At 34.2% G+C, this 27,620-nt stretch overlaps 1 protein-coding gene across 1 annotated transcript; it reads left to right on the forward strand.

Annotated features, from left to right (window-relative positions):
- Positions 1–10,497: 10,497 nt before the first annotated feature.
- On the forward strand, positions 10,498–15,428 carry LOC140812635 (ubiquitin-conjugating enzyme E2-23 kDa-like). Its single transcript, XM_073170958.1, has 6 exons — positions 10,498–10,692; positions 10,815–10,894; positions 11,441–11,555; positions 11,715–11,767; positions 11,867–11,995; positions 15,090–15,428. The coding sequence occupies exons 1-6, from the start codon at positions 10,550–10,552 to the stop codon at positions 15,218–15,220; spliced, it is 651 nt and encodes a 216-aa protein (XP_073027059.1). The 5' UTR covers positions 10,498–10,549; the 3' UTR covers positions 15,221–15,428.
- Positions 15,429–27,620: the final 12,192 nt, after the last annotated feature.

Raw genomic sequence — 27,620 nt, forward strand, 5'->3', positions numbered from 1 at the left:
ATAAACAATAATAATTAGAACACGGAATCGTTTTTTTAAAGCGAGTAGGTCTTATGTGAGACCGTCTCACGGATCACAATCTGTGAGACGGGTCAACCCTACTCATATTCACAATAAAAAGTAATACTCTTAGCATAAAAAGTAATACTTTTTCATGGATTATCCAAATAAAGACTCGTCTCACAAAATACGACCCGTGAGACCGTCTCACACAAGTTTTTGCCTTTTAAAGCACCTTGAAATGAAAATATACAGAAAAAAATCTTTATAAATATTTTTTATGTACTAATTAATTTGATATTTAATTTATTTCGTTCAAATTTTAATCCCTTTTTCTCTGTCACATATTTTTTAGGCAAAAACATGTGTGAGCCGATCTCACGGGTCTTATTTTGTGAGACAGATCTCTTATTTGGGTCATCCATGAAAATGTATTGTTTTTTATGCCAAGAGTATTATTTTTTATTGTTAATATTGGTATGGTTGACCCATCTCACAGATAAAGATTCGTGAGACCGTCTTATAAGAGACCTATATGTTTGTCCAAATAATGGTAACAACTTATAATTAATAAAAATCTAAACGTATGACATTGACTCCGGTTAGAGTTTTCAAATGAGCGACGAGACATATCAGTCCACAACCCATCACAACTCGCTTTTTAAGAATTCATATTTGGCGTGGTGGTTGATTTGATGCTGGTGCCCCCACATCATATCAAGGGCCAGGATTTCATTTCATGGGGGAGAGGGGAAATTAAAAAAAAATAAAATGGGCCAAAAAAAATTTTGGCCCTTGGATGCACCGAGGGGTAGCATGAAATATTCCCTTGTTAACATAATTCATCCAGTAAAAAAAATTGTTTTCTTCAAAAAATCAACCTCTTGGTTGAAACACACGATTTTGAGTTTGTCTTTTACCAATAAAATACTCTCTTAAATATAATAATTTAAAATTCAATTTTTTTTGCATCGGCCGGCTAAAACTTTCATTGTAGGTAAAGATTGATATTTCTACAAGCATGTTCAATGTGGTGAGACGAAGTTAGTCGTGTTGCGGTTAACGTTGATAATTTCATTGTATGTTTATACATGATAAGATGATGTCACAAAGATGATATTGAAATATTAATTTTTATTTAATTTAATAAATTTTTATTTAAAAAATATAATAAACTTGCACATAATTGAAAAAAATACTTGCACATAATTAAAAAAAATACAATTAGACATAATTCAAAAAATCTAAATAAACATAATTGAAAAATGGAATAAACTATGCATGAGCTTGTAAACTCTAAATACGTTTGGTCAAGCCTTTTTGAAGCAAGTAGTACAATTCTCGGTTCTGAATGCCAGCACGTCGCTCTAGAAAAGAGTTGAACTTTACGGTATGATATCTTAAAAGGACAACATTTGGGGACACCTATTCGTCATCTCGAGCTGGGAAATCCCGATCTTCCAAAATATCATTCATTTTGTCATCAACAATCATGTTATGAAGAATGATACAAGTTTTGATTATATAATTTAAATCAATTGGATCTCACATGGGAAATGAACATCTTACTATACGTCAGAGTGCTTGGATTACACCAAATGAGCATTCAATATCTTTTCTCACCCCCTTCTTGATAGCATGCAAAAATCCTATATTTTTGCTAGAGAGGCTGACGGATGTTTTCCATTAAGGCATCCCAAGATGGATAAATACCACCGACGAGGTAGTAACCCATGTTGTACTCGTTCCCGTTCATCTGAAACTGCATTGGAGAGGCTTCACCCTTTGCGAGGTCATAAGAATAAATTGGACCTATCCAGCACGTTGATGTCGTTGTTGCATCATCCTAGGTCAAAATATGCGTGTTAAACCCATAAATCTATCGATGCAACTGCTTGTAGTATGATCGAAAGTTCTTTTTGGAGTCATATTTGATATTGTCATGCCCAAGCTGGTAGACAATTCTACGTACCAAGCCCATTGCATAAAATCAATGCTTCCAAGCATATCCAGAAATTTTATTTCAGCATTTTCAGTAGTTATTCAAGCAATGCCTGTTGGTGATGGTTGCTTTAAATATTGCTCAAAAAATATATCGTACATGCCCTGCAAAATGTTTTCAAATTCCAACATTGTCGATGCACCCATCCTTATGTATTCGTCAACAACATCGCATGCAACATCATATACAATCAGTCGGATCATTGACGAAAACTTATGAAGTGATGACAACACGAGATCACATGTTGCATCCCTTCGTTGGAAAAAGTAAAGCATGTTGGTTTGTAAAGTTTCCACAATTCTTAAAAACAAAGACCTATTCGTTTGGGACCGTCTTCGAAAAAATTTTCTAACTGTAAACGGGATTATCGGAGAAGTAATCTTGATATGATCTTTCAGTCATAGCAAGATGTTCTCGATTTTGTTATTTCCTTTTGTAGTCATATATGATACTTGACTCCCTCGCTTCAAGTGCTACATCAACACTTGCTAATAATATCTGGGTCGGTGGTCGTCTTGACAAAAACAACAATTGGTTCATCATAGAATATGACATATTTTCATCGTCTGATGATGAAGAGTCCATATTTGAAATGATAAATATTGAAAAATACATACGAGAAAATATAGGAGATTGTGTATGTGAAAGAAATTGAAGATTGCGTGGAAAATGAAAACAAAATAAAGGTTTATTTATAAACAAATGTTTGAATTTTAAAAAATATTGTCGTATTTTCAGAATTTTTTTAAAAATTCCAAAATTTTCCCAATTTTCAGTTTTTTTTAATTTTTAAATTCATAAAAAATATATAAAACCCATAAAAAATTAAAAAAAAATTGGAAAACAATATGATCTGACAGTTGGAGAGAGCCCACTATCTTCCTCGCATCTTGGAGGGGCGAGGAAGCCAAGCGGTTGCAGAATACGAACTTTGAAGCACGTCTTCCACGTAGGTTGAATATATCCTCGATAGAAATTTGTCTTTCTTTTAGTTCGCATATTATTCAATAGACTGAACTAAATTTAATATAAATGATCACATATTGGACTTAAGTTGTATTGCATAAGTTTTAGATTGTTTATAAAGTTGTCGGGATATGAAACTTGTATATATTAAATAAACTGAGCAACTATTTTTTTACAGATATATTCTACTCATTGCAATACAAAGTTTACCAAGTTTTAGTCTTCTAGAAGGCTTAAAAAGAAAAAAAAAATGTCTGACAGGCCAAATTCTAGAAGTTGTCTACCACTAGTATCTAGCTACTTTTCTAGAAAAAAATATGAAGGGTTTAATAGTTTATTAAATTTTTCAAGGGGTTTTAAGTCACTTAAAAGTTTCACAAGGGAATTGGATGCTATTAACATATGATATATAGAATGGGCGAATTGAAAAACGATATCTATAATTTTAAAAAAATATATATGTCATTTAACATTGTCCATGTTAACATAATTTCAACACTACACAAAAAAAAAAGATGAAGTTAACCGAGTACACTTATGACATACTAGATTAAAACATATTTATGAAGAAAGATGCACAAGCTAATGAGAAGAGATATGTTTGATTTGGCATATATAAAAAGGATGGAGGAAGGGTACAGCTTGGTTCAGTACGAGTTTCAAAAAAAAGAGAGGAAAATTCAGTCGAAGGGTAACTTACCAAGTCGGAGATGGTTAAAAACATATTTATAACAATTTTGTATTTTTTAAAAAAACAACATTTAATGTTTTTAGAGCTAGAGATTATTTTAACCATCCTTATTAAATCTATTATTTCCCGTATATACTTATACAATGTTAACAATCTTTCCAACAAAAAATTAATAATAAAAATGCATCACCACATTTTATTATACAAGTACCTATGGTGTACATATAGACTTTACGATTTCGGGTGCTAAATAAAAAGTTTTTATTTCAAAATAAATTTTTGGTTTCATAACATAAGCATTTATGTCGAAAATCAGATTTATAAACACAATTTTTAATCAATTTAAAAAAAGAAATAATTTTATAATCTAATAGAATAACAGAAGACGTTTTTTTTATATCTTTAAGGAAAATTTACAACAATGATATATATATATATATATATATATATATATATATATATATATATATATATATATATATATTTTAAAAAATATTATATATTTATATATAATATCGCATTCCTTTTGGTGTAATATAGCCTAAAATATTTCCCTTGTAAATATTAGAGTAGGTGTCCGACAAGCCAACTTGTGACTTGAGTTTTTATTGACTCTAATGTAAAATAATATTTATTTTATTAATATTTTATGATTTTATTCGTTTACGACATTATACTTTATCTGTATATTAATGCAAGCTGCATAGATAAAGTTCTTAAATATACAATATGTACCATGAGGTCTGCGACGCAACGTAAGATCATGAAACTCATTAGGAAGTGTACAGTATATTCTAAACAAATTTCTAGTTGAATCAGCCGCTTAAAACAAGGATAAAGGTGGCTCGAGCTCGAGACTAGCATCTGTGATGTAAACGACATGTTTCATTGGCAAGGGAATGAAGATGTTCATTCACACGGATGATGGATCATATGATGATGCACTGAACAATCTTCCGTCGGATTGTCGAAGTGGTTCTCACTTATCGAGTGAAATAGTTCGCAGTTATGGTTGTACACCATTAGTTTTTTGACCCGGAACAATATAGGGGCTATACGTACTACCATGCACTTTGATCCATTTACTGACTCTATCGAGGGTCATCAGGTGGCGAGATTGGATGTAGTTTCGAAATACGTAGGAGAAAATGCATTGTAGTCGAGGATTCACCGTTCGCCTACGGGTGAAGATATCCCGTGCGATCTGATGAGTTAATAGTGCAAAGAGTCTCTGGCCAGATTAAGAAATGTGCTTTAGAAAAATGTGTTTTCTTAATTGCACATATCATGTCACTATTAGTATTCAAAGATAAAGCTCCTCGTTATTGAATTCATATGTAACTCTCGATATACCAATGATTGCAGATTTGATTGAGATATATGTGTTGAAGGGACCATACTGTACGCTAATCATGACTAAAGGTTCTTCCAGGCACTATTAGTAATACCTAGGAGATCATGAGGTGATGCTACTAAATGCTCTTACCATGATCCGATGAATGCAATCAGAAATGAGTTGTGACATTCTTGAGTTGATGTAAAGAATGGGTTAAATAGGATAAACCCAAATAAGAATAAAAATTATTCTGAATCACATGGAGATGTGAACACACGGCTAACCGTATCCCTGAACCATTGAGGGTCACACGAAGATCGAACTCTGTGTTCCCGTTGAGATAGTCTAATTTCAAGGAGTTGGAATTCGGCGACTATAATTTGATAGAGATCAAACTGAATGCTTATAAAGGAGTTTATGAGTTGATTCAATATGATGAAAAAAATGAAAGTTAGCATGATTGCTAAATAAGGAAAGAAAATGGAACTGTCTGTTTTGTGAATGAGTTCACTAAAATGGTAATTGCCCAATATGGTAAGTGAAAATTTTGATCTTCGAAATTTTTGATTTTCATTATATGAACTTGATACATCGGCGCTCTCAGATCGTTGATCGATGTTATAATGAATTAAAAATCATTTATTTAGTGAATTTGAAATTTATCGATTAAATGTTGGTGCTAATAATGGTGACTACTAACATGCATAAACAATTAAATGTTGGTGCTAATAGTGGTGTGACTACTAACATGTATAAATTTCCATAAATATATATATATATATATATATATATATGGTGATATAAAATATGTGTATATGTTATTATTAAATCATGCATTATTAAAAAATTTAATAAATACATTATATTACTTTTATGAGAGTTTTAATATAATGATATATGTAGAGTCCTTGTGGAAGAGAGACTCCTAATTAGATTAAGAGTCTCACTCTATATATACATCATGTGGGGTGCGGTGCTAATACAATCACACAAAGCTCGCAAAATTCTTCTCTCCTCTTCCATAAAGTCTCAACGCACAAATCGATTGCGATTTCTAGTACAATCTAAGCGAAGAGGATAGCTTCTGATCGTGGACCTAATTAGACGATCGAGTTTGAAGAGCCGTTCGTATGGATATACAAGAAAGGTTATATCCGCTTAAAATCCGGAATAGCTTGGACTCCAACGTTATATACGCGAATGTATAATTCTTATAACACCCTATGAATGTTTTGAATACATGATGCCCAAGAACAAAAAATTTAACTTTCGATGTGTCTTGGTTGCGAGAACATGATGTCCCAACATTGGTATCGGAGCCAGTTATTCTCAAATGTGTAAATTGTGTCGAGTCTATTATTTCTAACCATGTAAGAATTTTTAAGAAAAAGGCCCCTCAAATTTATTTTTGAAAAACCAGATTTAAAAAAAAAAACTGGGTCTTGCCCGGAACAACTATTCCGGACAGACGCGCGTGCGGTGGTCGTCGGCGCACCGCGTGCACACGGGTCGTGCGTACAGGCACGCCCGGTGCTCCGATCGGATCAGGTAGCAAGCAGACAAGTGTTCGGGAACGTCTCGGGCACCGCGTTGGGTCGTGGGCTTGAATTTTTCAGGTCTAGGGGGTGATTTTCTGATTTTTTAAAATTTTGGATTAAATTAATATTTTATAAAAATACCAACGATTTTACCCCTACAATAATTTTGATAAAATTAATTTCTTACAAAATAAATAATTATGATTTTAATTATTTATGGTAAAAGGTGTTTTAAAAAATACACGATTTATTGATAATTATGGAGGTTAGTAACAATTTACGAGATACACAATTTATTGATAATATGTGATATTATCGAATTTATATAATGTGTGATATGATATGGTAAACGGATGATCGAGAGCCTTGACCAATGTGCTAGGTGTATGTTAGGATATTTTACGTATTATAATTTTGGTTATTTGATAATTAAAAGTGGACCTGGTTTATGGTTCGTTCTCACCTCGTAAATTTGTATCACAATGTGCCATGAATATTTTATATCAGAATTAGTGGGAGATCAAGATTTGAAAACGGTGTATCCGATCCTCGAAAGGAGTTTTGAAGATCTAAGACATGTAAAAATTACTGAAAGCTTATGTAATATTGCATTTACATCTCTGCATTTACCTAGGTTATGGACATGGATCTGTATGTGACTCATACGGATCAGTTAGCTTTCGGTTATCGATCATCTTTTATTATTTATGATGTATGTGATATATTATAAATAATTATTATGTGTGTTATTATTAATATAATAATAAGAGTTGCATGAATCCGACCATTATACAAATAATCATGGCACAAGTTTTAAAATTAATGATGAGACAGATTTTTAAAATTAAAATCCCTCATTTTGGATGAGATCCAAAATTTAAATTAAGCTCATTAAAGGAATAATTAAAAGAAAGTTTAATAATTCTTTGCCTTCCATCGACGATGGTTGCATGATGAACGTTACCCGTGGTCAGTGTCTAGCTCATATTATTGGGGAGGCATGGATGCCAGAAAACTGTGACTTCCACTGACATATTTGATGTGAATTACATAGGAACTCTCATGACTTTGGCTCAAATTATTGGAGGATCTCATGACGACCGTCCACTAAAGTTCAACATTGATGGGCCGAGCTCGACACGTGAAGAGAAAGAAGATCATATTATTGGACCCTCCTCAAACATGAGGCAAAATTATGTAACGGTTGCAAGGAGTTGCAATTGGGCTCTACCTTTTGGAAATTATGATTGACTGATATTATTCGATATCATAATTTCGCAATTAAGCCTTGTGTACTCTCTAAAAAAATTGGATTTCCCGTTTTCCAGCAGATGGTGGTGAAAATATCAAAATACTCGGAGGTAATTAGTAAAAATAAAAGTCCATATTTTACATCTTACAAAATATTCTAAAATAATCAGTAACATTTATTCAGTTCCTTTTTCGGTTATTTACAATGTCGTTTTGAAACCCACTATCTGTTATTCTCGACCAAAACAAGCTAACAAGACCGATTATCACGATTGATTGAGGAATTAAAAATTGCTTTGAATTTCGAAAAGATAGCATATGTGCTCACCAAGGCCCCTCCTAAGACGGCTAAGCCAAATGCCATTAAGGAGGAGCTGGCTGACCTTGACAAATGGTGGGACTATGACTTGCAAGCCAAGAGCTATATGCTAGCTTCTATGTCAAACAATCTGCAGAGGCGGTTTGAGGAAGCTGTGAATGCTGCTGACATTTACGACCACCTACAAGAGTTGTATGATGAACAAATGCATCCACCGAGGCACGCTATTGTCAAAGACTCATGACATCACGTCTGCGAGAAAGGGCACCGGTTCATGAGCATGGCGTGAGGATGATTGGGCTCATTGAAAAGCTAGTAGGCTCGGACCTTGTTATAGCCCAACGAACTGTCTACAGAAATTTTGCTACTGTCACTGCCATTTTCATTTGATGGGTTTGTGGTGAACTTCAATATGAACAAGTTGGAGGCCAGCCTTGAAGAGTTAGGTCAACATGCTGACTAGTTATGAAGCCACCATCAAAAAAGAAAGACATGTTTTCCTCGTTTGCTCTTCGTCTGGGACGAAAAAGGGGCCAAAAGGGAAGTGCAAGAAGCATTATCGTCCTTCCAAGACAAACAAAACCAACAAGAAGCAAGTAGCAAACACTTCTAAGGGGCTCGAAAAGCCTGACAAAGGAGAAGCCAGTTTGCTTTCACCTGCACGAAGCATGGGACACTGGAAGCGCAATTGCAAGGAATGTCATGCCCAGAAGAGTTTTGACAATTGTATGTTATATATTGAAATAAATGTCTCAGTTAATTCAACTTCTTGGGTATTGGATACCCATTGTGGATCTCATCTTTGCAATAATTTGCAGACCATGATAAGAATTAGAAGACTAAGGAGGGTGAGAACTTCCTAAGGATGGACAATGGAGCAAGAGTTGTTGGGACATGCCATAGGGGACGTTTAATATTAGATAATAATTTTAAGTTACTTTTGAGAGACGTTTTATTTGTTCCAGACTTAGTTAAAAAAATTGTTTCATTTCTATGCTTGATAAAGATGGATTTTCTTGTTTATTTAGCAAATGTGTTTGCAATATTTACAAGAATGAATGTTTGATTGGAACAGATGAAATACAAAACGACCTCTGTAACTTAAAAATAAAAGATATTCCAAACAACCATGTCCAAGTAAACACGATAACAACAACGACAAACAAAAAAACTAGATAGTCTAAACCAAGCACAATTGTGACATGCTATGCTATGACATATTTCTCAAAGAATGAAGCATAAGCTAGTGGGAGAGAGCATGTTTGACTCGTCGGACATAAACTTTCTAGAGACATATGAGTCCTGCCTGAAAGGAAAACGACCAAGGCTTATTTCCTAAGGAGAGTGGAACGTGCACATGATCTGTTGGATTTGATCCATACAGATGTGTGTTCTCCGCGAAGTGTTAGCACGAAATTTGGTCATTCTGACTTCATTACCTTTACCGATGACTATTCGAGGTTTGGATATGTGTATTTAATGAAATAAAAGTCTGAAAGCCTTTGAAAAGTTCAAAGAATTCAGAGCAGACGTAGAGAAACAGCTAAGAAAGATTATTAAAATACTACGTTCAGATCGAGGATGGAGAATACTTGAGTACAGAATTTCAAGACTATCTTAAAGAGAATGAGATTTCTCACAGTGGACACAACATGCCACACTCCAGTTGTAATGGTGTGTCAGAGTGTCGATATCACTGGACTTGAACCTAACATGACTATATGATATATGGTATTATTATATATATTCCTGGAAAATTAAAAGATTAATAAATAGATTGATAATTAATAAATGGATTTGAATAATTTATAGTATATGATATTGTTTAAATGTAAGTTGATGGGAGCGGGAGTGATTCTCAATTTTCGTTTCATGAATCTGTACTGATATAGTACTATATGAGTATATCTGGATGAATACTATAAATGTCATATATACTATCATGTATATAATATTCTAGCAGAATTAACACGAGGGATTTAGCTAATACAAGTACCACAATTTTGCTCACAAAATTTGCACACAAAGCGGTGCAATAGCTCCCCTCATTAGCGTCTCCATAAAGTCTCATCAAAGAACAAATTGCTTGCGATTTATAGTGCAAATCCGAAGGAGGAAGACAACTTCTGATCGTGGACCTAATTAGACGATCGAGTTTGAATGAGTCGTTCCATATGAATATACAAGAAGGACTATATCCGCTTAAAATCCGGAATAACTTAAAGTCTAGCGTTATATACGCGAAAGTATCATTTTTAGAACACCCTATAAATGTTTTGAACATATGATGCTAAGAACAAAAATTTTAAACTTCTACTACGTGTTCCGACAATAAATCCTATTTATCTTTGCTCATTGATGATGACTGAACCAGTGAACCGCCTTCAGAGTTTAGACCACTCTTCCCCTTTTTTTCTTATTTATTATCAGACACGCGCACTGGCGTATGCTATACGTACACCAAACCAGAATATATCATTTCATTTTATTCAGTCTGAAATCCCAGGAAAAAATCGAAAATAATAAAGAAAAGAAATCAAGAATCATGTCTTCCCCCAGCAAACGCAGGGAAATGGATTTGATGAAACTGTAATGAATGTTTTTTGGACTTCTCATTTTATTTTATTTTTGGGAAAGTATCTGATCTCATTTGGAGCTCGTGTGTTTTTTTTTTAAATTGTGTTTTTTCGGTTTTTATTTGTTTCGGCTAGGATGATGACTGATTATAAGGTGGAGATGATCAATGATGGCATGCAGGAGTTCAATGTCGAATTCCATGGACCCAAAGACAGTAAGAATTTCTAGAAAAATCCTGTCTTTCTCTCTGTTTTTTTACCTTGTTTTATGTAAGATTAGTTTATGTTGGAGCTGGGGTAAATTTGTCTGGGTTTTGTTATTTGTGAATGATGATTTTGTTTTATTTAAAATTAGTTTTTCGGCCGTGTTTTGACTTGTTCTGACTGTATATTCAACTGAAATAATAGATAGGAATCGGTTTATACAAAATGAAGATTAAATTGGATTGTATTCTTAGTAAAATCCTGATAATTCGGAACTTGGATTGGGCTTGAATGTTGAGTTGAATGGCTTGATTTCCTTGAAATTAGGATGAGCTGGTTCGAGCTATATGTTGAATTTACAAGATTTTGTACATTCTCATTGTGCTTATCTTGTGGAGTTTAACTAATCAGATGCCAGACTTGAGTGTCTGCAGCCCGATTGTTTTGTTCTATTGGTTTTTTAATTATGTATTTGCGGTATAATTGTTGACTAATTTTATCCCATGAGAAATTCTTTCTTGTGCAAGTTCATCTAGATGGAAGTTTTTGTATGACAGGTCCTTATCAAGGAGGTGTTTGGAGGATAAGAGTGGAGCTTCCTGTTGCTTATCCATATAAATCTCCCTCCATTGGTTTTGTGAACAAGATTTACCATCCAAATGTTGATGAAATGTGAGTTTGACGGTTGTATATAGTTAGTGTTCTTTACTACAGCTGGTTGCCCAATAGTTAATGTTCTTTACTACAGCTGTTTGCCCATGAATTATCTTAAAACTTGTTAGAAATATACTACTTAAAGTGTTCTGAAGGTTTATGTTCTTTGTTTTCCAGGTCAGGATCTGTGTGTTTAGATGTAATCAATCAGACATGGAGCCCCATGTTTGGTAAATAGATAATTTTCCTTTTTGGTGAACAAGATGAATGCTTTACTTCAGATTTTTCCCAATGAAGTGGTGGTGATGATTTTATTTGCTTCTTTTCAGACCTAGTTAATGTGTTTGAAGTGTTTCTTCCACAACTTCTATTGTATCCAAATCCATCAGATCCTCTGAATGGAGAGGCGGCTGCTCTGATGATGCGTGACCGCAATGCATATGAACAAAGAGTTAAAGGTGGAAATTTCTTTAGAATATATTAATTGATATTGAGCAAATAGATATGTCTTCCTGATTGAGGCTCCTTACCAAATTATGCCTAACTTTTCATACAATAACTACAACTGCGGCAAAGCACTTCGTTTTTTGAATGATTGATTCTGCTATTCATAGTTCACTTATGACTGATATCATTTGAATGTTTTGGCGAGGTTCGGTGTTCTTCTTGAATTAGAATTCCTTCGTGATTTGGTACATTATACTTGGATTGCTTAAGCATTTAAGTTGCTTCAATCCGTGGATGTTGTTTAGTATAAATTTGAGCTACATAAGCTCACATAACTATTTTTGTAGATGATAGAAGCCTGTGGTGTTCAAGGTCTTAGAGGGTTGCATATGTTGTACTTGCACTGAATGAAAATTTTCCCGAATATTTGCTTAGATTCTAAGTAACATCACATGTTTTGTCTGTGAAGTAGCTTCATCTTGTTGGGATGTGTTGAAAATTAGATGGCTGTTGGGCTTTGTCCCTGATGTCGAAATTTCTGGTGCGACACAGAACCTGTTAATATTTAGTGAACAAACGCTGAAAAAAATTTAGCACTGTTACTTTATTTAAAGGATAGTTTTTGACATTTTATCGTTACTTGTTTTAGGATTGAATTTATCTATGGAAATTCAGATCATTGTGATAAAATATTCTCATTTGTCAGGTTTCACCTAATATTAGTTCCTTATAAAATTTTGAGTACAAGCTTTTCTATCACGTTATACTTCAAGACAGCATGCTTTTAACCAAAATATATTGAATCATTGAACACACTGTTTAAGAGTCACTATTTTATGGTTTATTTAGTGATAGTATCCATGACAAAGTAGATGTTGCTATTCTGATGTATTGATAGTTTAGAACTCTGTTGAGTGGTGAGAATAGGATTGGTAGTGTTTTTGTCTTGTTTAGCCTTGGTTCCATAAATGAATCTGTCAAGAGCTCATTGATTTGGCTTTCATCATTTTTAGCTAGTTTTCATGTGAGGATTCTCAAGGAAAAGTAACAAGGCACTGTCTATCCTTTTAGGTATAAAGCTTCACATGAGTGAGAGATGAATCAGATTTAGTCTCATCCTGTGAAGTGTGAACCTTTTAATTAACTCCAGGTTGAGATCTATGTTTTGGTGATTCAGATTGAAACTATTGGAAACATGGTGAAGTTTTTTGTTGGTATGTCCAGTTTTAAGAATTAATCTGCGAGGACAAATCATGGTGCTAGAGATTAATCTTGTCCAAGATTCAGGAATAAATTATATCTATACACGTGTTGATGCCATTGTCTATTTAATTTGTTCTGCTGAAGGTGTTATGGCAGCCTGTTGATGCCATTGTCTATTTAATTTCTTCTGCTGAAGGTGTTATGGCTGGCTGCAAATTGTCGAATATGCCTTAATACATGAGCAATTTTCTTTCAACCGAAGAAGCACAAAAAAACAGAAATAGATTGTTTTGGGACTCTAACGCTAGTGTTGAGCTCATTTTGGACTAAAAGTTCAGACCATATATGCAAGCAGAAATTGTATCATAATTTTCTGCAGTACGATTAAACTGCACACTGCTGCATATAGACAAATAGGTTAACGTTCGAGTTACTGTTTATATCTTGTTAATATTTATGCATTATGTCTGTCGTTTGGGATTCGAGATGGAATGTTGTCAAATAGTAATTATCCCTGTTGCAGAACTGGAAAGTAATGGAAAGAGCTTCACCAATTTTCCATCATTCACCTGCTAGACTTTTTGCACCTTCCACAAGCACACACTCTCTTGTTTTGCTCACCGAAAATAGCTTTCTGTTCTCCAACGACAGTGGTTATAGTTTTGAAGACGAAACATGAAAAGTTTGAAAGTTTCCCATATTAGATCTGTCAAATTTACAGTCTGGAATAATTGTTTTTGCGAACTGTCAAATTTGTGGAACCCAAGAATATTCAACCACCAAAATATATCGACATGTTTATCAATCTAAACTATACATGGTTTTATGAAACTTTTATGTTTTCATACTGCGAAGGAGTGTTTGGTGGTGGTATAAAGAGGGAGGGAGGAGATGAAAATTCGTTGACTTGGTTTAGAGGCTGTCATTTTGGCAATCAAACAGGAGGGAAGAAACCGGTTTGATGTGAAAGTAGTGATGAAGATTTCTTACCTCCTGGGTCTTAAGCATGTTTAACACACTAGCACTATTGCCTCAAAACCCGATAAGTGCCTCGTGATATTCAGCTATAAAACCTTTTGATGAACAGAGACATTCTATAGGTATGCACAATGCTTCTTAGCTGAGGCTTATAGGAAGTAATTTTTTTCCTTATTTATGTTTCATTTGAAGAAAGAAAAGTATATAAGAAGACAGCTATCGAGGTTTCTATATAAACATTATCAGTTACATGTGGTTAAGTATGGAGCGACAAGGGGTCATACATGGCTGGCTACACATATATTCTTTCATAATCCTTGTAATTTATTCATTGAACCATTGCACATTGCATGGTGGTTACGCTGAATTCGAAATCTACAAACTAAATACAAAACAACAAAGATAGTGTGGTGTTCTGTTGGGCTTTTAATCCAACTCAACCCGAAAGTTTTTATAAAAATGTTTTGAAATAATTTTGAAAAGTTACTTGGATATAAATTTTGAAAGTTGATGTGATGCCTAAAAGTCTATGTAGTATAATGATTGTACCAGAAGGTAAAATGTTAATCTTTGGAACAAAGAAATAGAGAGGCGAGAATAATTGTGCAATGAATAAGTTTTAAATAGTTAAATTTTAAACCAAAATGTGTCTGAGCTCTGGAGTTCATGAACTCCAGACTTCAACCAAACTGCTAAAGTTTTTAATGCCATTTCCTGATATCTTGTCATCTCCTCCTTGTCCCGTTGCCATCTTAATGTGAATGTTCCCTTTTTATGATGAGTGAAAATGTCACGAGTCTCTAGCCATGTTATGTTCCTTTTGTGTTTCTGGAGTTCGTGCAGATTGAGCTTAAACTTTAGTATTCTTCAATAACATGCTGTAGTTTCTGTCCCACCAACGATGTCGCGTTATTGTTGTTTTAGAGTACTGCGAGAAATATGCAAAGGCTGAAGATGTTGGAGCCTTGCATGATGAAAAATCCAGTGATGAGGAGCTGAGTGAAGATGAATATGCCTCCAGCGACGAGGAGGTAGCTGGAAAAGCTGATCCATAAGTAGACGAATATAAAATCCCTTCTGTTGTCTCTGTTTGTACATTGTATGTTGCGAAGTTGTTATAAAATTTGGATTCCAAGCATATGTTTCTATTTTTAAAAAAAATGTAGTCTAGGCTTTTCTTGTAATATGTACTCTGTTGCTATTGATGCAAATGTGTTCGGAGTCAATTCAAGATATCTATATGCATTATTGTATTTTCCATCATATTATATATATATATATATATATATATATATATATATATATATATATATATATATATATATATATATATATTAGTTTGTTTAATTTCCTATAAATGTTGGTCGGTGAAGGTTCATTTGGTGCATTGGCTCTCTCTCGTGTTCGCTTCGCATTTGCATCCTCTTGAATGTTCTTTGTTAAAACTAGGGAACTTTGATGAAAGAGTTGAATGCCGAAGCTATGTGTTCACAGACCAAATATTTACTCAAGGGAACGATTATTTGGTGTATTGATCATTGATGTGATATCTTTGTTGGATGGAACTTCGTCTTAATTTTTGTTGCAACGAAAATATGGAATGTACAATTTTGGTTGAAATCGAGGATACAGTTAAACTCTACGTGTTCAAGACGAATTTGCCTAACAAACGGTGTTTGATGATATATCACGTTTGTTTCTCAAGTTACAACAATTTCTTTTTTGTGATATTAGCACTTCAAATCACAATAATTAACGAACTTTTGGAAGTTTCTTGAACTCATTAAATGATTAAAAAAATATGGACAAGTGCACCAATATGAATTTCAAAGATCTATTTCTCGTGTTGTGTTGTGTTGTGTTGTGTTTGATTGCTTCATTTGATTATGTTTCTTGGATTGTGAAAATGTGACTTCTATTTATAGTAGCCAAAAGTCTGTCAAGGTCTTGCAAGATTAATTGCTTGCAAGTAACTCATAAAGCCAAATGTCATGTGTTGAATTATTCAAACTCGAGCATCGTGCAACATTTAGGCAAACTTGTATAAATTTGGTTTCAATATTCAGAATATTGATGAAAATCATGAGATAAAATTCTTCTCACGATTAAGGTCAAATTGAGCAACAAATGAAAGTATTACAAATGAAATTGTAATTTTACAAAACTTGAATATTTTAACAATATATATCAAAATACTTGATAAAATAATATGAAAATTACCACAATTCAGAAAACTAAATTATGAATAACGTTTGTTTTATGTGAAAAAAATCAAATCTATTGGGAAAATTGTCAAAGATGGAATGCAAGATACAATAAATGTTTGAGTCACTCATAAATAAAAATTGCACAAATTATAGGTACAAATTATTTTTTATTTTGTCTCTTTAAATTAATCTATAAATAAGAGTGTATTCCGATAAATAAAATCATCCCATATTCTATGAAATAAACTTAGATTTCATAATTTTCTCTTTATATTCTCTTAAATTCTTCACTTAAACACAATTATTATGCTAAGTGTGTATTTCAAGTTCTTCATTTCCATCATGAGTAACTGATCTTCCAAAAGAGATGAAAATGTGAAACTCTCGGTATGATAATAAAGCAATATTATTTAATCTTTATTTATTATTTAAGTTATTTTTAGTTTCTTTTATTTAAGCATTTTTATACCCTACTTATATGTAGTATAAAATGGTTATCTTGATTTGACATTTACAAATATATAGCTCAATAAATATTTAACAACATTTGTAAGTTTTGATGTATATAATATATTAATAAGAGAATTATATTTAAAAATAATATAATAATGATTATTTAATATATTTGAATCATTTTATCAAGTTGATTCTAATTATATTCATTTATTCTAAATATATTTAAATACAAAAAATTAATCATTAATATCGACTATTTAATTTAAAATTTTGAACACATAAAAATCATCATTTAAAGTTAAAATAATTAAAAGATGAAAAAGAAAGAAATCATAGTGGACTTATAATTATCTTAATTTCCCTGTAGATACCATATTTGGACTCAATGAATTATACTGCTTGTAGGAAACCTGCTCTTAGGATTGTAACTACCAAAATTGTGGCATTTTCTCATCGGTGAGATTTACCTTCATAGACTTGTACACTGCTGAACTTTATTGGTGATCAGACCAGTTACACTGAGTATATTTTATCTCAGGAGTACAACCATTACCAAACGTTTTGCTTTTGTTCGTCAATTTAGCATGCTTCTCAACTTCAAAAGTAAGCTCCTAATGTGTATGTATATACCAGATTGTTGGATCTGATGCAGAGTATCTTGAGGTGATTCAAACAAAATATTCTCCAAGAGCTACAATAGCTCGTGTTCTAAGAATGTTTATACCAATGAATTAGATCGAGTTTGGTATAAAACCAATCGGAAAACACTCGAAATAAACTTTCGTTAAGAAACACTGATATATTTGTATATCTTGTGTAACTGAATAACCAAAAGACTAGATCAGTTTTTGCATTCATTCATCCAGTTATGATGAGAACTGAACCAACAGATGCTCTAACTATTTAAATCAGTTTGAGAACAGAAATTAAAAAGTTAAATACACAAGATATGTTTATGGATGTTCGGAGACTTCAACTGCTCCTAAGTCACCCCTTCTACCACCTCGGATAGGATTCACTAGAAGACTTTGATTATACAACACCTTGTACAAACCCACCCAGCTTAGGACGTACCCACTGACTGAACTCCTAGACTAGACTGAAGACAGCACATTCCAGTCAACAGTTCTTTAACGTCTATGTGAGACAGACTACATAGACAAGTTTATTGTCTTTGTACAAGACTGTATTTGAGTGGTGGTGAGTGTGTGTGTGAGAGAACTGATCTCTGAAAACTACCCGAAAGGTGTTCTCACGCACTGAGGAAAATAGGCTTCTAATATAAGCCTGATAACACGTTGAAGTGTTCCCTCACAACTGGGCCGATTGCTTCTCTCTTAAGCTGATAGGACTCTAAAGTGTGCCCTTTTGTATCTATGTTATGTTCTCTGTATTATTGAGTCTTCACTGGTCTTCTATTTATAAGCGGGAAGACTGAACGTACAGTGAGGCTCATTTAATGTATCCGTTGCATTTGAATCGAATCCTTGGACTTTGTGTCTCGTCTTTTTGACTGCCAATCTGAAGCGCTTTGTCGTTAATGCTCTGATGCAACATTCATTATTGTCTTTTGACTGGACAAATGTTTTGTACCTTTGCATAGCTGGATTCCACTTGAATCAGATTGTCATGATCTGCAACTGATTGCTCCAAACTGATGTTCTGAACTGATCAGTTGAACTGATCTTCAGTTGGGCTGGTGAAATCAGTTGACTCGTCAGTTGAACTGATTTCACTCTTGTTCAATTGAACTGATCTTCGGTTGGGTTCTTCATTAGCTGAACACTCCTTCAACTGGTCGGGCTTCTGAGGTTCTCCTGCTGAACCACCTATCAACTGAACAATCAGTTGAATTCTTTTACGATACATCAGTTGAACTGTTTCAGTTTGGTTGATCAGTTGATTCTTTCAGTTGGCGTCTTCGACAGTTTCAGTTTTACCTCGCTTAACTGATCAGTTAGAAGCCTGATCAGTTCCTAGCTATTTGCGCATTAAAATAAATTATTAAAAACAAAATATCAAGTTTTGTTAACATCAAAATTAAGATTGCGAACATGAAATGTTCCAATACAGATCTTAAAAAGTAATCATTTTAGCATTGCCTTTATTCATATATGTTTGAGCATTGTTGTTAGTAGAGCTGCTACCATTATTACTAAAGCCAAGACCTATTCTATCTCTTGATTGCTTTTGTAATTTTTGCATCTTTTCTAGTAATACGAAAGACTTGTTCCAAATTTTGATCAGCCCGGAAAATTTTCTAGTTTCAAAATTCAACCGTTGATGCTCAATTTGTACTCTTTCATTCCCAGCTTTCAGTTTTTAAATTTTTGCATTTAGATTCGGTACTTCTCCTTGTTATTTCTAATTAAGCTCAATATTCTTAGCATGAAGACTAGTATTCTTAGATTTGAATTCCTAGAATGATTGAGAAAGTATTTTATTCTCATTGACTTTGTCGTGCAGTGCTGTGACAAGATCTTCTCGAGTAAATTCACTAGAGTTGAAATCAAATATCACTTCAATGATGGTTTCCAGCTCTGGATCTGCCATGAGACACTGAACTTCTTCCTCATCAAGATTGCTATTGGAACTGTCTGATTCAGATGATTCAAATTCAGAAACTACCCATTTACTCTTGTTTTCTTTTGCTTCCAAAACTTTCTAGTCTTTATTTTTCCTTAATGAATTTTTGTCATCCTTATATCTCTTCTTTATATCATAGGGCCTCTGCCCGTCTCAGTGGACCTCTTATCATCCTTCTTGGGTTTGGTGTATTCGACTATAAAATTATCAGTATTCTCACAGTTGAAACATATATTATCCTCACATATAAACTCCTTCTTGTGATAATTCCTATGGGTGGAGCTCTTAAATTTTCCTTGCTTCTATCTGAAGAGCTTTCAAAATTTATTCACAAATAATGAAATAACGTCATTACTCAATTGTTTTGCAGTCTTCTTAGTTGCAAAAAATATGATACCATTGTCCCACATCTTAAAAATGAAAGATTTAAAATGAGTTAAAATAGCTTACAACTGACTTCTATAATAACTTGGCTTAATCATTTTCGTAAAGCAAGGACAAATACGAAGTAGTTATAGGGGTCCATTGAGCAGTCACGCAGACGTAGGCCCGGGATTGGGGCGTGACAGAATGATATCAGAGCCAGTCACCGGCATGGAACATCGGTAAATAAGTGCTATGCGGGGCAAAGTTCTACGTGCATGGGAGCCACCTCTTGGACCTGAGGGACAAAGTGCTACATGACGGGAGCCACCTCTTGAACCTGTAGGAGCCACCTCTAGATTCTTGGCGCTAGTGGATTGAGGGGTCAGGCAGAGACGAGTACGTCGCGTTTTGAAGGAGGGGGGGTGATTGTGATACCCTTGTCCCACATCTTAAAAATGAAAGATTTAAAATGAGTTTATAATGGGTTACAATGGACTTTTATAGTAACTCGGGTTAATCATTTTCGTAAAGCGATGACGAATATGAAGTAGGTACTATAGGGGCTCATTGTGCAGTCACGCATACGCGGGCCCTGGCTCGGGGCGTGACAAAAATTGCTTCTATGGTTGCAGCTTCTAGTCCCTGGTTACCTTAGAAGTAGATTCTCTTTCAGTTCTTGTTTCGAGTTCAAATTCATAGGCTTTTATTTAGACAAATAGATCATGAAAATCCAGCTTTTCCAAGTCCCTGGACTCCATCATCACAATTTTTAAACATCCCATTACCTTAGGAATTGTTTCATTACTTTCAACACAACTTCCCTTCCAAAATCAACTACTACACTACCGAATCTTTCATAAAAGTCATATATGTATTCACCAAGATTCATCTTAGCATTGTCAAACATTTGTAAAGCCATGGGGAGTTTCTTATCTTTAGTTTGATCATTTTCTTTACAGCGTTGAATCATTCCCAAATTTCCTTGGAAGTTGAACACACTTTGATATTTCTAAAAGTATTCATGTCTAAAGTCTTGTAAAGTATGTCATTTGCCACATTTTCCATAATTTATTCCTTCTTATACTTATTGGTCCATTCCATTCTTGGTTTTTCAACCATGGTCCTCCTTCTGATAAAGCTAAGGCTCCATTTGGCCTCATCATTTTCATTTGTTCATCTGTTATAGCATACCACATATCGTCATCTTGGGGAGCTAAGTGAGATTTCGTACTAATATTCTAATCTTCAAAATCTTCCTTTGAGAACATTGGTATCTTGCTGAAAGAGGACATATTGTATTAGTGTTCAGATACAAGGATAAACCTGCTCTTATGCCACTTGTTAGGATAGAGAGATTGATTAGAGGGGGTGTATAAGAAATCTACGCAAAATCTCTAAAAATTCATTTGGGTTAGTAACTCTTGAATATTTTCCCAATCAGTTTATCTCAACAAGCCAGCAATAAGTGTAACTGAGTGGAATGAAGCTCACTCAACTGTTTTGAACAGTTATAAAATGGGGCCAATATTCAGCTTGGATAAGTAACTAATAAAAGGTAAAGTGCACAAACCTTTTTTTATGAAAGTTCGAAAGTGGTGTAATACGTCTCCTGGTCTTTTTTGTCGAAAGGAATTAATAGAAGAACTTAGGAAGTTACAAACAATTTGCAAAAAACCACTTCAGAAGGGCGTAAATCTGACCTACTGAAACTCCTAACTATCACTCAACTTAACAATCTGAACAAAATGGCTCTTTCAGTCAGTTACAAGTAGTTCTTAAAGAAATAATCTAGCACAATTGGATCTTCACAATGATCGAATAAATAATTAAGTGTGTGGTATAACAAATCTTGATCAATAACGGTTTCAAAGATTTAGTAATTAAATAAGAATTTCAACTTTCAAATAACTGTTCAAAATGTTGTACGAAACTATAGAGCTTGATGTGGAAACTGCCTACGATTTGATATTTGATTTTAGCTCAGATGAATTTTACCCATGAATATCTTATTAATGCATTTCAGGGCATGACAGATGACTTTAAAAGAATTTTGCAATCATTATAAGAAGTTAAGGAATAAAAGAATATCCTAACAGACAAGTTAAGTGACTCTAGCTGGATATACAAAAAGAACTTGACAATTTAAGAGTGTAGCTCAATCTGCTAACAACTGAGAATGATAATCTACAAATAGTGTTCCAAGTATCTATCAATGAGAATCAATGATTTACACAATAAGTCATTTCTTGGAGCAAGTTTTCTGCTTCTATTGGGAAAATTAACGAGATGGAAAAACCAACAGGAGTGTCTTAGGGTTTAGCAACGATGAATGTTATTCTTACGGAGCTTACTCAATCGTGTCTGTAAAAAGAAAATTTTAAAATGTTATACTTTTTCTGGTCCAGCATGATATTCGAACATCATGCTTTATGCATGCTGCATTCATATCACAACTTCAACTTAAAAAAATAAATGAAGCCCTAGCAGACTCAAGGTGGATAAATTCTAGGCAATATGTGTTTTTGTTGTCACCCCTATGAGCTCATCAATCGAGTTAGACAAAGATGAAAGGGAAACTCAGTTGATACAACTATGTATGTTAGTTTGATTTGGTCACTAATATACTTGACCGATATAGCCGGCTATACATTATTTTTGTTGTTTGTATGTGTGCAACATTTCAAGAAAACCCTAAACAATAACATTATATTGAAGCTAAAAATATGCTTACATATCTTATGAGTACTATTTGTGTGGGTATTTGGTATCTCAAAGACTCTAAATTGAATATAATTGGTTATTCAGATGCTGATTATGCAGTTTGCAAGATTGACAAGAAAAACACTAGTGGATCATGTCAATTCTTTGTAGATAAACTGATCTCATAGTTCAGCAACCAGACCTCCATTGCCACCTATACGACTGAAGTTGAATATCTAATTGCAGACTGTTGTTGTGCTCAATTGCTTTAGATTCAACACCTCAAGAATTATGGAATCAAGTCTTCTGAATCTCAAATATTATGTGATAACACTAGCTCTATTTCCATTACATGCAATCCTGTGAGGCATTCTCAGAACAAACACATTGATATTATAAATCATTTTATTTGAGATCATGTGATGAAGGACATCCAGCTAGAGTAGATTTAAATGGATCTACAAGTGGCCGAAATCTTCACCAAGTCATTACCAGACACTAAGTTTTCCTATTTTCGTAATATTCTTGGCTTAGTATATTTAAAGTAAGTGCATAAATTTTGGAAGAATAAAAGTCAAGGCGTACACAACTCGGGCGACTCCAGATAGAATTTATGGAAGCTTGATCTTACCATATGCTCTGACAGATTCTCTTCTAAATTACAACAATCTTCTTAAATGGTCCAATATGTTTCAAAGTTTAAAATTTTAACTTCCCAGATTTAATTCATATTCAGTTATTATTTGCATCTAAATTTTTTTAGTTTTTAATGCGGATAAATAAATACAACCAAAAGTCATTATCTGACTTTTCAAATTTTCAAAAAGAACCTCAGACATGCAGGCACATGGACTGACATGTTTGTATCAATAGACCGTATATATCCGCAAACTTTGAGCCTCCATTTTCTCTTACGAACACTTATATATTTTTCATATAGCTCCCTTTATTTCGTGATTTATAACCATCTATTGTTCACCTCTCGCCGTTTCAATTTTCTCACTACTTCAAGATGACTAGCTACTCCATCAACACTTTAGTTGTGGACTTTGATTTTGTTCTTGGGATCAAAGATGAATCCATGATGGTCATGTTCAGGATGTTGGATGCTCTGGTTTGAGGAAGTTCTTGGGATGTAGATTCAAAGTTTCTGAGCTTGTTCTCAATGAGTTATTTGACTATGCAAAAGTCAAACATGAAGTTATTCTCTGCACCCTCTAAGAGATTCACTTCGACATCTCTCAGAAATTGTTCGCATAGACCTTTGACATTCCATCTACAGGTCTAAATTCTTGCTTATAACTTCCTAAGGGAAATTCCACCCACTAGTGGATAGAATTTTCTCTATTTGGCTTCTCACTCTCCTCCACCTGCCTAAAGAAAGATCTCAAGGTGGAATTCAAGTTGCTCGCTGACCTTATGATCAAATTTATGTTGACAAAGGTCGGTGTATTTGACAAGATAACCATTGAAAGTTCATGGTCATGGCGACCATCACATCAAGAGTCAACATAAATTGGTCAGACATTCTTTTCAAAATTCTCTGCCATGGTCAAAGTAAGGACTCAGTGCCATAGATTTTTTGTTCCCATTAGCTGTCTTCTGGAGCATCACAAGTTTAATTTGGTGGATGTTCCATAGCTCCACCCTATTAAGCTGATGTTCAAAAAAAATAATCTACCAACCAGAGTCGAGATGTTGGTTATTGTAGGACCGATCACTTGCTGCTTTATCAAAAGTTATAGCTGGTGGTAATTGTGCAACTCAAATATTTTAAACTGCACAACAGCTCAAGCATCATGGTTCGATCGCTTTACCAAGTAGGGTTCTTTACCAAAAGTTATAACTGGTGGTAATTGTGCAACTCAAATCTTTTAAACCGCACAACAGCTCAAGCACCACGGTTCGATCGCTTTACCAAGTAGGGACAATTATTGCACCCAACAATCTCCTCCCAATAATTGTACTCCTTGCAATCAATGGTAATCGAACATGTGACCTTGGCTCTGATACCAATTGTAGGACCGAGCGCTTGCCGGTTTACCAAAATTTATAGCTGGTGGTAATGGTGCAACTCAAATCTTTTAAACCGCACGACATCTCAAGCATCACGGTTCGATCGCTCTACCATGCAGGGACAATTATTGCACCCAACAGTTATAAATAAAGAAAATGGGAAAGAGAAAGAGGTTGCGAATATGCAACTCAATCCGACCAAGACACCACTGAGATACAAGAGTAAATTTGTTATGTCCTTGGATTCCGATTCTGATTCCAATGAGGCAAGGGAAAAGGCTCCCTAATCCAAGTCTTCAGTGTGCCAAAGAAGCCTACCTAACAAAAGCAAAAGAAATAAAAGCACAAGATGAAGAAGATCTTCGCCAACACCCATCCCAATCTCCAGCTTGTTGATTGGACTCGAGATAGTTCAACCAAAAGAAGTTGCAACTCTGTCCAGTCTATTTTCAATTTTTACACTAAACACAAGGGTAAAGACTTACCTATTGATTCAGTCAAATTGTCAAATCCTCAAGCTGCCATCAACGTTGCCATAAAGCGTGTTGATGATATTTTCATAGAAATACTTGGTATGTTTGATAACTTGATCGATTTCAGAACCATGGTTCATTTTTGCTGTGATCCGTGAAGAAAGGAAACTGAAGGAAATTGCGGAAATGGAAGATAAATTTTTTGCATTGGGTTGAATCTGAGCTTATTTTTGAAGCCCTGCAAAGATGCGAGTTCATTGAGATTGAGCTCTAGGAAAGTGTATAGTGGGAGATTATAAGGCAGAAAAAGGAAAACTTTGATGCAAACAATCCCCAGGCTAAAAATGATGTTGCAGCCATTCAACAGCTGGAAATGGATGTTTTATTTATTTTCATGGCCATGAAGGTGAAAAGATGGGAATATTAACTACCTGTGGAGGAAGACAAAAATTTTCAAGCTATTTTTTATGTTTTTAGATCTCAAGTTGGTGGCCAGCTTGATAATGATTCAGCCAGACAAGAAACTATAATTCTAGCTACTGAACCACAAATTCTAGAGGTTGAGATACCCATAGATTAAACTCTAGCCGGAACTTCATCAAATTATGGTTTCGAGAACTCTCTTGTGGAAGAAGTCCTATAACTCAATCCGATCTTATCTCCATCCCGCCAGTGGTGAACATTCCTTCTTTTGAACAACTATTTGGATGTTATGACAATTGCTCTTCTCCTTGACAATTTAAAAATGTCAACTGGTGAATCCACCCATGCCTCTCTGCCACGGTCTCTGTCGCAAATAGGAAACTTTCTAGAGATTCCACTAACATCTGTGGATGATGAGGTAAAATCTCTGTCATTGTTTGACTTTGATCAAGCCAAACCGACCTCTCCTCCTCCCGTGCCTATGGAAGAATTGGCTGAGCCGCGGCCTGAAGAATAAACTCACGCTTCTCATATCATCACTCCAGCCGGTGAAACGACAACTAATATGGATGATGATATCTCTCCAAAACCTCTGATGGGTGGATAACTGATGATTCAGACTGCTTCTCATATATCTAAATCCCAGTCAGACTCTTTTCAGATGGCTCAAGCTGGCTCTTCTTCACATATTCATGATGATAATTCTTACGAATTTAATTACGTTCCTCTTGAAGATACTCCACTTCAACAACTTCTATCACAAATGAAAGATGTTTCAAAGTCAGTCAACAATTTGGAAATTAAGTTCTTTTCCCACACAATTTCTTTTGACAACTTCAAGGCTCGATTCCTCAAGGATCAAATTTATATTGAGAGAAATTTCCATATGATTCAACCGATCAATCCTCGATGAAGAATTAAGATTCCATATCAACTTAGAGTTTTTAGTAAAAATTACCAAGTTACTCATATGGATGTGCATCTTGATCAACTAGAGGCTACCCTTGGCGGCCATCTGAAAAAAAAAAAATATATTGGATTATAGGCAGCGTGGTAATGTCAAAACGAGGGAATATTATAAGAAGCTTTAAGAGCAGAAGAGGATGGCAAACAAAGCTAAATTTGAAGAAGTCAAGAGAGATGAGGATGAAAAGAGAGATATAAGACGACGAAACTAAAAGAAAAAGAAGTGGCGGAAGTGGCAGTGGTTCAAGTTTCAGCCAAGAGTTTTTGTAGGTGTAATAGGGTTTACATTTTCTACATATATGCAAAAATGTTTTTTCATTAACTCAATGTAGTAAATTATTTTCTAATTTGTGGTTGATTATTCAAACTGCTTCAAATATATCATGTGTATTTAATTTAGAAACTTAGTTTTTTCATCACCAAAAAATGAGAAAAGTGTTATTTTGAAAAGATCCTAAGTTTTGGTTATAACAAAAATATCGAGATATTTTATTGTTCAACTGCTATTTGCGTATATTTACAAGTTTCTACTTAGATACTACGAAGTCGAGCCAAATAGAAAATATTCAAGTTTAACTACACTAGTTTTTGCATCCTAAATTCAGGTTGCACTTCAAGTTGTTCCAGTTCTAGTTGCATTCAAGACTCTAACCGAACCGCATTAGAAACTCAGCTTTAGATTGGTCTTCCATGCCGGTAATGTTTGTGCAATCAAATCTATTAGATAAATTACCTTAGTCAAATCATGCATATTACCCAACAACTCTCGTTGACAATAATGTTTCCTAAAAAATCAAAGGTCAATCAACTTTTCAGAAATAGAAATCGTCTATTGTAAGATGAATTTAATGCAAATTAATTGTGGCGTACTATAAAAAAACTTGGCAATACTTTCTTGTCGGATGCCAATACATATGATTGTTGGAAATTCCTCATCATTGGAATAACTTATAGTATAATTAGGCAGATTCAAGATTGAAGAGCGTACAAAAAATCTTGTAACAAAAAACTACTATTTGATGGATTTCGAGCACTCTACATCTTTCAATACCTAGCCTCTCACCTTAGCAAACACTCATTTTCTATATCATATCTTCAAGGATCATTTTGTGCTACATTTCTAACTCTATCCACTCAAGCTATTTATTGGAAAAAAAATTTAAGTTCTATATATCTGAACCAACGGTTCCATAGAAAGCTAAACTTTTGTATTGTTATTGTGGTGATACTGAGAGTTTCATTGTAGGCAGTGATAAGTCTTG

The sequence above is a fragment of the Primulina eburnea genome, chromosome 14 (genome assembly GCF_022965805.1).
Source record: "Primulina eburnea isolate SZY01 chromosome 14, ASM2296580v1, whole genome shotgun sequence".
Taxonomy (NCBI): Eukaryota; Viridiplantae; Streptophyta; class Magnoliopsida; order Lamiales; family Gesneriaceae; genus Primulina; species Primulina eburnea.